Raw genomic sequence first — 11,388 nt, 5'->3', positions numbered from 1 at the left:
AACGTGTCTTCTTTGTAGCAGCTAGGCCCTGCCACCACTGTGCTTGGCTGAATTCACAAATCTGTTGTAACCTGTAGCTTCCCTGTCACTTCTCTGGCTCTCCTCTCCTGCTAAGCTTTGTTTCCTGGCAGTAATTAAAACCTTCTGCCACTGCCATAGCTACTGCTGCTGCTGGAACCGCCATAGATACCTTGGTTTTGTGGTGTGGCAAAGTATTGGCCTCCACCAACATAGGGGCCAGAGCTTCTGCCTCCAAAATTTCCTCTTTTCATGGGCCCAAAACTTGAAGATTGATTGTTGTAGTTGCCAAAATCATTACAGCTTCCACCACCTCCAAAGCTGCTTTCATTGTTACCAAATCCATTATAGCCATCCCCACTGCCACCATATCCACCACCATCTCAACTGCCACCAAAGCCACCTCACCCACCGAAGTTTCCGCCACAGCCAAAGTTGTCACTCCCACCAAAATCACCTCCACGACCACCACCAAAGTTCCCAGAACCACTTCGACCTCTTTGGCTGGAGGAAGCACGAGCCATCTCTTGCTTAGATAAAGCTTTCCTTACTTCACAGTTGTAGCCATTCACAGTATGGAATTTCTGAATGACAGTCTTGTCTACAGAGTCTTGGTCGTCAAATGTTACAAAAGCAAAGCCTCTCTCTTTGCCACTGCCTCGGTCAGTCATGATTTCAATCACTTCCATTTTCCCATACTGTTCAAAATAATCTCTTAGATGACGTTCTTCAGTGTCTTCTTTAATGCCACTGACATAAATCTTTTTCACAGTGAAGTGGGCACCAGGTCTTTGAGAATCTTCTCTCGAGATGAGACAGCCCTCTGGTTCTACAACTCTTCCATCCACCTTGTGGCCCTGCATTCATGGCTGCATCCACCTCTCCCACAGTGGCATAGGTGACAAACCCAAAGCCTCTGGAGCACTTGGTGTTTGGATCTCTCATTACCACACAGTTCGTAAGTGTTCCCCATTGCTCAAAATGGCTCCTCAGACTCTCATCGGTTGTTTCAAAGCTCAAACCTCCGACGAAAACCTTCCGCAGCTGTTCAGGCTCTTTGGGAGACTCTGACTTAGACATGACGGTGGTGGGAGAGGAGACTTTCACGATGATTACTGTGGCGTCCACAGGCAGAAAACCAAGAGACCCATTTTAGACCTAAAGCACCTTCAGATTGAAAGTAAGAGGATGGAGAACCATCTGTCATGCTAATGGTCAACAAATAAAGTTGAAGTAGCCATACTCAAATCAGACAAACTAGATTTTAAAGCAAAGACTCTAACAAGAGATGAAGAAAGGCATTATATCATAATTAAGGGGTCTAGCCACCAAAAGATCTAACAATTGTAAACATTTATCCCCCCAATGTGGAACGCCCAAATATATAAATCAATTAATCACAAACATAAAGAAACTCATTGATAATAATAACATAATAGTAGGGGACTTCAACACCCCACTTGCAACAATGGACAGATTACCTAAGCAGAAAATCAACAAGGAAACAATGGCTTTGATTGACACACTGAACCAGATGGACTTAACAGATATATTCAGAACATTTCATCCTAAAGCAGTGGTCACACATTCTTCTCGAGTGCATGTGGAACGTTCTCTAGAATAGATCATATACTGGGATACAAATCAACCCCCAACAAGTACAAAAAGACCAAGATCATACTGTGCATATTTTCAGACCACAACACTATGAAACTTGAAATCAACCACAAGAAAAAACTTGGAAAGACAACGAATACTTGGAGATTAAACAACATCCTACTAAAGAATGAATGGGTGAACCAAGAAATTAAAGAGGAAATTTAAAAGTACATGGAAGCCAATGAACATGAAAACACGACAGCCCAAAACCTCTGGGATCCAGCAAAGGCAGTCATAAGAGGAAAGTATACAGCAATCCAGGCCTTCCTAAAGAAGGAAGAAAGGTCTCAGATACACAACCTAACCTTACACCTAAAGGAGCTGGAAAAAGAACAGCAAATAAAGTCCCAAAGCAGCAGAATACAGGAAATAATAAAGATTAGAGCAGAAATCAATGCTATCGAAAACAAATAAACAAACAGAACAGAACAGATCAATGAAACCAGGAGCTGGTGCTTTGAAGAATTAATGAAATTGATAACCCCCTAGCCAGACTGATCAAAAAGATCATGGAAAGGACCCAGATAAATAAAATCACGAATGATAGAGGAGAGATCCTAACCAACACTACAGAAACACAAACAATAATAAGGGAATATTATGAGCAATTATATGCCAACAAATTGGGAAATCTGGAAGAAAGGGACAAATCCATAGAAACATGTAAGCTACCAAAACTGAAACAGGAAGAAATAGGAAATTTGAGCAAACCCATAACCAGTGAAGAAATTCAATCAGTAACCAAAAATCTCCCAACAAACAAGAGTCCAGGGTCAGATGGCTTTCCAGGGGAACTCTACCAAATATTTAAAGAAGAGTTAACACCTATTCTTTTGAAGCTGTTGCAAAAAACAGAAATGGAAGGAAAACTTCCAACCACATTCTATAAGGCCAGCATTACCTTGATTCCAAAACCAGACAAAGACCCCACTAAAAAGAACTACAGACCAATTTCCCTGATGAACACGGATGCAAAAATTCTCAACAAGATACTAGCCAACTGGATCCAACAATACATTAAAAGAATTATTCACCATGACCAAGTGGGATTTATTCCTGGGATGCAGGGCTGGTTCAATATCCACAAATCAATCAGTGTGATACATCACATTAATAAAAGAAAGATTAAGAACCACATGATCCTCTCAATAGATGCAGAGAAAGCATTTGACAAAATACACCATCCTTTCTTGATAAAAACCCTCAAGAAAGTATGGATAGAAGGATCATACCTCAAGACCATAAAAGCCATATATGAAAGACCCACAGCTAATATCATCCTCAATGGGGAAAAACTGAGAGCTTTCCCCCCTAAGGTCAGGAACAAGACAGGGATGTCCATTCTCACCACTGTTATTCAACTTAGTATTGGAAGTCTTGGCCTCAGCAATCGACAACACAAAGAAATAAAAAGCATCCAAATCAGCAAGGAGGAAGTCAAACTTTCATTCTTTACCAATGACATGATACTTTATGTGGAAAACCTAAAAGACTCCACCAAAAAACTGCTAGACCCAATCCATGAATTCAGCGAAGTCACAGGATATAAAATCAATGCACAGAAATCAGTTGCATTCGAATACACCAATAATGAAGCAGCAGAAAGAGAAATCAAGGAATTGGTCCAATTTACAATTGCACCCAAACCCATAAAATACCTAGAAATAAACCTAACCAAAGAAGTGAAAAATCTTTACATTGAAAACTATAGAAAACTTATGAGAGAAATTGAAGAAGACACACACACACACAATGAAAAACATCCATGCTCATGGATTGGAAGAAGAAATATTGTGAAAATGTCGACACTACCCAAGCAATCTACATATTCATGCAATCCCTATCAAAATAACACCAGCATTCTTCACGGAGCTAGAACAAACAATCCTAAGATTTGTATGGAACCACAAAAGACCCCGAATAGCCAAAGCAATCCTGAAAAAGAAAACCAAAGCTGGAGGCATCACAATCCCAGACTTCAAGCTGTACTACAAAGCTGTCATCATCAAGACAGTATGGTACCAGCACAAGAACAGACACTCGGATCAATGGAACAGAATAGAGAACCCAGAGATGAACCCACAAACATATGACCAACTAATCTTTGACAAAGCAGGAAAGAATATCCGATGGAATAAAGACAGTCTCTTCAGCAAGTGGTGTTGGGAAAACTGGGCAGCGACATGCAGAAGAACGAACCTGGACCACTTTCTTACAGCAGACACAAAAATAAACTCAAAATGGATGAAAGGCCTAAATGTAAGACAGGAAGCCATCAAAATCCTCGAGGAGAAAGCAGGCAAAAACCTCTTTGACCTTGGCCGCAGCAACTTCTTACTCAACACGTCTCTGGAGGCAAGGGAAACAAAAGCAAAAATGAACTACTGGGACCTCATCAAAATAAAAACCTTCTGCACAGCAAAGGAAACAATTAGCAAAACTAAAAGGCAACCGACAGAATGGGAGAAGATATTTGCAAATGACATAGCAAATAAAGAGTTAGTATCCAAAATCTATAAAGAACTTACCAAACTCAACACCCCCCCAAAACCGAAATAATCCAGTGAAGAAATGGGCAAAAGACATGAATAGACTCTTTTCCAAAGAAGACATCCAGATGGCCAAAAGACACATCAAAAAATAATCAACATCATTCATCATCAGGGAAATACAAATCAAAACCACATTGAGATACCACCTCACACCTGTCAGAATGTCTAAAATTAACAACTCAGGAAACAACAGATGTTGGCAAGGATGCAGAGAAAGAGGATCTCTTTTGCACTTCTGGTGGGAATACAAACTGGTATAGCTACTCTGGAAAAGAGGATGGAGGCTCCTCAAGAAATTAAAAATAGAACTACCCTGTGCTCGCTTCGGCAGCACATATACTAAAATTGGAACGATACAGAGAAGATTAGCATGGCCCCTGCGCAAGGATGACATGCAAATTCGTGAAGCGTTCCATATTTTTTTGAAGAAGACCAAAGCAGGAGGCATCACAATCCCAGACTTTAGCCTCTACTACAAAGCTGTAATCATAAGACAGCATGGTATTGGCACAAAAACAGACACATAGACCAATGGAATAGAATAGAAACCCCAGAACTAGACCCACAAACGTATGGCCAACTAATCTTTGACAAAGCAGGAAAGAACATCCAATGGAAAAAAGACAGTCTCTTTAACACTGGTGCCGGGAGAACTGGACAGCAACATGCAGAAGGTTGAAACTAGACCACTTTCTCACACCATTCACAAAAATAAACTCAAAATGGATAAAGGACCTGAATGTGAGACAGGAAACCATCAAAACCCTAGAGGAGAAAGCAGGAAAAGACCTCTCTGACCTCAGCCGTAGCAATTTCTTGACACATCCCCAAAGGCAAGGGAATTAAAAGCAAAAATGAACTACTGGGACCTTATGAAGATAAAAAGCTTGTGCACAGCAAAGGAAACAACCAACAAAACTAAAAAGGCAATCAATGGAATGGGAAAAGATATTTGCAAATGACATATCGGACAAAGGGCTAGTATCCAAAATCTGTAAAGAGCTCACCAAACTCCACACCCGAAAAACAAATAATCCAGTGAAGCAATGGGCAGAAAACATGAATAGACACTTCTCTAAAGAAGACATCCAGATGGCCAACAGGCACATGAAAAGATGCTCAATGTCGCTCCTCATCAGGGAAATACAAATCAAAACCACGCTCAGATATCACCTCACGCCAGTCAGAGTGGCCAAAATGAACAAATCAGGAGACTATAGATGCTGGCAGGGATGTGGAGAAACGGGAACCCTCTTGCACTGTTGGTGGGAATGCAAATTGGTGCAGCCACTCTGGAAAACAGTGTGGCGGTTCCTCAAAAAATTAAAAATAGACCTACCCTATGACCCAGCAATAGCACTGCTAGGAATTTACCCAAGGGATACAGGAGTACTGATGCATAGGAGCACTTGTACCCCAATGTTTATAGCAGCACTCTCAACAATAGCTAAATTATGGAAAGAGCCTAAATGTCCACCAACCGATGAATGGATAAAGAAATTGTGGTTTATATACACAATGGAGTACTATGTGGCAATGAGAAAGAATGAAATATGGCCCTTTGTAGCAACATGGATGGAACTGGAGAGTGTTATGCTAAGTGAAATAAGCCATACAGAGAAAGACAGATACCATATGGTTTCACTCTTATGTGGATCCTGAGATACTTAACAGAAACCCATGGGGGAGGGGAAGGAAAAAAAAAAGAGGTTAGAGTGGAAGAGAGCCAAAGCATAAGAGACTCTTAAAAACTGAGAACAAACTGAGGGTTGATGGGGGGTGGGAGGGAGGGGAGAGTGGGTGATGGGTATTGAGAAGGGCACCTTTTGGGATGAGCACTGGGTGTTGTATGGAATCCAATTTGACAATAAACTTCATATATTGAAAAAAAAATAGAACTACCCTATGACCCAGCAATTGCACTGCTAGGCATTTATCCAAGGGATACAGGTGTGCTGTTTTGAAGGGACACATGTACCCCAGTGTTTATAGCAGCACTATCAACAATAGCCAAAGTATGGAAAGAGCCCAAATGTCCATTGATGGATGAATGGATAAAGAAGATGTGGTTTATATATACAATGGAGTATTACTCGGCAATCAAAATGAATGAAATCTTGCCATTTGCAACTATATGGATGGAACTGGAGGGTATTATGCTAAGTGAAATTAGTCACAGAAAGACAAAAATCATATGACTTCACTCATAGGTGGAATTTAAGATACAAAACAGATGAACATAAGGAAAAGGAAGCAAAAATAATATAAAATCAGGGAGGGGAACAAACCATAAGAGACTCTTAAGTACAGAAAACAAACTGAGGGTTGCTGGAGGGGTTGTGGGAGGGGGGATGGGCTAAATGGGTGAGGGGCATTAAGGAGGACACTTTTGGGGATGAGCACTGGGTGTTACACACAGGGGATAGATCACTGGAATCTACCCCTGAAATCATTTTACACTCTATGCTAACTAACTTGGATGTAAATTTTAAAAAAATAAATACTTTAAAATATTAAAAAACAACAACTCAAGAAAACCCTTCTAAAACTATGTTGGTTTAGCAAGGTTGCAGAATAAAAGGTTAATGAGCAAAAAATTCATTGTATTTCTGTATTCTTACAACCAACAATTGATCATTGAAAATACCATTTATAAAGAGCATCCCGTGCAATACTTAGGGATGATGTTGACAAAAGATGTGTAAAGCCTGTTTGCTCTGAAAGCTGCAAAACACTGCTGAAATACATTGCTAAGGGCGTCAGCAGATGGAGAGGTACGCCGTCCTCACTGATGAGCAGACTTAATAATAAGATGTAGGGGTGCCTGGGGGCTCAGTTGGTTGAGTGTCCAGCTTTGGCTCAGGTCATGATCTCACGGATTGTAAGTTCAAGCCCCCCATCGGAGTCTCTGCTGTCAGCATGGAACCTGCCTTGGATCCTCTGTCCTCCCCTCCTTTCTCTGCCCCTCCCCCATGCGTGCTCGTGCGCGGTCTCTCTCTCTCTCTGTCTCTCTCTTTCTCAAAAGTAAACATTAAAAAATAATGAGATGTAAATTCTCCTTGAACTGATCTATGGATTAGGTGCAGTCCCAGCCCATATCCCAAGGGCATTGTTCATGAGGAAACTAGGAGGCTAACTCTGAAATGCATATGGAAATACGAAGGATCTAAAATCGCTAAGACCATTTTGAAAATGAAGGTGAAAGGTAGAGGTGTCACACGATCCGAGTTTCGGCCTTAATATACTCACAACAGTGTGGTAAGGGCGTCAAGACGGACATACAGACGGACGCACCCGTCAGAGTGTCCACGGTTAAGGACCCACAGCACTTTGTGTCCGCGAGCGTGTGGAGTGGCCTGGAGCCCTCTTCCGCTGCCGGTGGGGATGGGGGAGAGCAGCCTCTTTGGAGAGCAGTTTGGTGGCCCCTCCGACGGAAGAATCCCCCTATCACCTGCCCCTGGATTCCACTCCTGGGTTGTACCCAAGCCAGGTATAAACATCTGTCCACGCAAAGACCGAGGCGATTGCCCACAGCGACATTCCTCATGAGGCCTCAGGCCTGGGAACCTCCCAGATGTCCATCAACAGGTGCGTGGGTGGAGGGACCACGATGTGGCCGTATAGCAGAGTCCTGTGGGCAGCAGGAGTGAATGACAGAGACCCCCCGCAGCAGGGATGTGTCTCTGGATCCTGCTGAGGAAAGAAACCCGAGACCAAAGAGTACGTGCTGTGAGATTCCATTTTATCCAATTCTAGAAAACGTGGGCTGATGCACATGGGGCGTTTCCAGGCTTGGGGGTTGGGCGGCGAATAGCTCTGTTACAAACAGAGCACGTGGTGGTTGCCAGGGGCGGGGCCTGCAGGGGAGGACCGAGGGGGTGCGCAAAGGGGTTGCAGGCAGCTTTGCGGGTGATGGGCTGCTCACTGTCTTGGTCGTAGCGGTGACTTCAGGGGCACAGAGCATGTAAGTCTCATCACGGTGTGCACCCTGGGTGTGTCCACTTTATCGTCACTTCAGGTGTGCCCTGACCGAGCTGAGCAAAGACAGAGGATGTTGGATGGTGACGAAGCCATGGGGGTTGGGGCGGGACACAAGTGGGCAAAGCTGGGGACGTGGGTGTAGCTGATGGTGGCACCCGTGTGAAGCTCCTAATTTAGGTGATGTGATGGAGACACAGAGGCAGGCCGAGCGGGCGTTACCCCCCCAGCAGGTCTGGGCGCCAGGGCCCTCAGGCTCCCCGGGCCCTGCTCCCGCTGGTCCCTCAGCCAAGCACCCTGCGGGGGCCCCGCCAGCCAGGGCTCCTCCTTGCCGGCACCCGAGTCGGGGCTCTGTCCGGCCCAAGGTGAGGCCTCAGAAGGTGGTGGCCGCCTGGCAGGGGGTGCAGGCCTCCGAAAGCTCTGGTCCTCCTAGGAAGGGGCAGGCTGCTTGCTTGGGCATCTGCGGGGGTGCTGAGAACTCACAGGGACACAATGATCCAGTTGCCCAGATCGGGGCAGCAAACCTGGAACCCGGGCAACGGGGCCCAGATCCAGGCAGTTGGGCCAAGGTAAGTTTACCCACATTGGGTTGACCGCATCCAGGTGAGCTCAACAGCCCCCTTTGCCAGCCTCCCTAGGATGGAGGTGGTGTGTGGTGTGTGTGTGTGTGTGTGTGTGTGTGTGTGTGTGTGTGTGTGTTCTGACCATTTGGGTCACAGGCCTTCTGCCCTGTGCCCCCCACCCAAGCCTCCTCCAGGAGCGTCCTCTCCTGGGGCTGCAGAGAAGATGCCTGGGGAGGGTTGTGTCTCCTCTGAGTTGGGGGGGGGGGGGGCGGTGACACTGGTATTTCAGGAGTCCTGCACGAGGCCAAGATGGGCCCTGGGTGACAAGTCCCAGGCCCTGGGGGCCTGCGAGGCGGGATGGCCTCCTCCTTCCCCCCTGCACTCCTGAAATAGGAAGACACAACCACACTGGTTTTCGATCATTTGTTCCTGTGCAGAGGTTCAAGTAGAAAAATAAATGGAAACCCAACAGAATGAATGTAAAGTCAGAAGGGACACGTGCATCCTCTCATCTGGAGGGCGGGGCTCCAGGCCATCAGCTCGCTGGCTGCGGCCCCAGACCCTCCGAGGGGGCCCCCAGCCCAGGACGCGGGAACCTCCCCCGTCGTGGCGAGGGAGGGGCTGCGGAATCTCCCAGTCCGGGAGAGGAAGCGAAGCGACGGGGGCCTGGAAGTCCCCGGGGGGAAGGGGATGGGCAGGTCACAGGCTGGGGGCCGAGAGGAGAGCAGCGAGGAGGAGGCCGAGGGCCAACGCCAGGCCGGGGGCGGGGCCGCTGAGCGGGCTGCGGGCGGGGGCGCTGCTCTGCAGGCTCTTGTTGCACAGGTCGCCCTGACAGCACCGGGTGGCCATCACGCCACTGCTGACCTGGCCCTGAAGGTTGTGCGTGGGCGTGCACGACTCCACGCAGTCCTTCTCCACCAGGTTCCCCAGCAGGGGCTCCACTGGAACGGATGGGCACAGTCAGACTGGGCAGCTCCCTCTGAGCCCCCCGCCCCCCCCCCCCCCCGCACGTCTGGCCTCCCCAGCACCCCAAGTCCCAGCTCCCGGCCCCCACCACCCCCGGCCGACCCATCACCGACCCGTCCCCACCAGCCTGCTGGCGTCGGGGCCCCTGAGCAGAGCTCTGGGGTGCCCTGCGGGGTCCCCTTCCCTGGCTCCGTGCTCCCGGGTCACTCACGCTTGGTTATGGTCCTGCAGTAGCGTGCGCTGGCTGCACAGTCCTGAGCTTTCTCGCAGTTGGTGGAGCTGGAGCACACGTGACAGCGGAGAGCAAGGGCTGGGGGGGGCGAGGGGCACAGGGGTCACTGTCTGGACCGAGCCCTCTGCCGCCCCTGACCTGCGCCAGGCCCCTCCTACACCCCAGGCCTTGCCAGGGCTCCTGTCTCCCCGGAGGCAGGAGGCAACAGTCCTTGGCTGCCCAGAGCCTGGGACGCCGGGACCCCTTGTGCTGGGAGGAGGGACTGTGCTGGGCCTATCTAGAGAGCTGGCGGTGCTGGGTACACGGGGGACCCTTCCCCAGGAACATCACAGAGCTCTGAGACTTGCTAAGAGCAGCTCACAAGACACGACTTCTGCCCCCCCCCCCCCCCCCCCCCCCCCCCCGCCGCCAGAAGCTGCCCCCAGCGGGCGGAAGTGGCCGCGAGGACCTGAGTCAAGGCCCAGGGCTTCAGCCGGACCACGCTGAGCCTGTGGGAGGAGGGGCTTCCCGGGGACCAGACAGTCAGGGGCTGGGTGACCCGAACACTGGTCTTTCCCCAGGGGAGGCATCTCAGCACCGCTCCCAGCCTCTCTCCCTCTGCGTGTCTGATCCCATGGGCTGATTAGAAGATGCTGTGATATTTTAAATCTGATTCCACTAAGACATGGGTTCATTTTGTTTGAAATTCAGTCCAGGATTCCCTGAGCCCAAAGGCCGGTAACCTCAGGCTTCCAGAGTGTGTCCCACAGACCCAAGCTGCCCACCCGCCCCAGCCCTGCACCCTGCCCCTCACCCACCTGGCCCCGCGGCAACCGCCAGTGCGACGAGGAGCAGCAGACCTGGCTTCATCTTGGGGTGTCTCCGGGAGCAGTGGGGGCCCCTCCTCTCTGGAGGCCTTATAGCTGGGGTAGGTGCTGGTGGGAGGGACCAAGGCGGGCAGGTGGCCAGGCAGTAGCATTCCACCCGCCCCACCCTGGCTGGCCCACACCCACCCGCCCAGTGCGGCCTCCCCTGCCACCTGGAGGGACCTCTGCCCCTGGCTGCCTGCCCCCCAGGGCAGGGGGCTTCCCTCCCCCCACCTCCGGGTGAGGGACAGAGGCCTCCGCTGGCTCTGCAGCTCACTGCGTCCTCTTCCTCTCTCCAGCTCTCTGTCCGACCCCCAGATCATTTTGTCTCAGACCTGTCACCTCCTCCCTTGCGACCCCCACCCTCAGATAAGGTCAACAGGGTCACAAGCCTATGCAGGTGCCCTGTGGGCGCCCAGGGCTGTGCCCCCCCCGCGCTGGCCCTGCCTTCCTGGGCTCGGGGCTCAGGATCGCTAGGCCCACCCATGGAGCCCTGGGCAAAGGACCCCACGGAAGGAAGGCACCTTGCTGAGATGCCAGGACCTCGGGGTAGTGAGAGGAAGAGGAGCAGGGTG

At 49.1% G+C, this 11,388-nt stretch overlaps 1 protein-coding gene, 1 non-coding gene and 1 pseudogene across 2 annotated transcripts; 1 reads left to right on the top strand and 2 right to left on the bottom strand.

The window, feature by feature from the left end:
• Positions 1-11: 11 nt before the first annotated feature.
• On the bottom strand, positions 12-1,113 carry LOC123585375 (annotated as a pseudogene).
• A 3,431-nt stretch (positions 1,114-4,544) lies between these two features.
• On the top strand, positions 4,545-4,651 carry LOC123587151. The gene has a single exon (XR_006707190.1). It is a non-coding gene; the product is annotated as a U6 spliceosomal RNA (small nuclear RNA).
• Positions 4,652-9,187: 4,536 nt separating this feature from the next.
• On the bottom strand, positions 9,188-10,882 carry LY6D (lymphocyte antigen 6 family member D). Its single transcript, XM_045453454.1, has 3 exons — positions 10,766-10,882; positions 9,948-10,046; positions 9,188-9,711 (listed from the first exon to the last, which is right to left on the bottom strand). The coding sequence occupies exons 1-3, from the start codon at positions 10,815-10,817 to the stop codon at positions 9,470-9,472; spliced, it is 393 nt and encodes a 130-aa protein (XP_045309410.1). The 5' UTR covers positions 10,818-10,882; the 3' UTR covers positions 9,188-9,469.
• Positions 10,883-11,388: the final 506 nt, after the last annotated feature.

The sequence above is a fragment of the Leopardus geoffroyi genome, chromosome C3 (assembly GCF_018350155.1).
Source record: "Leopardus geoffroyi isolate Oge1 chromosome C3, O.geoffroyi_Oge1_pat1.0, whole genome shotgun sequence".
Lineage (NCBI taxonomy): Eukaryota > Metazoa > Chordata > Mammalia > Carnivora > Felidae > Leopardus > Leopardus geoffroyi.
This window is presented reverse-complemented; position numbering and strand designations above follow the sequence as displayed.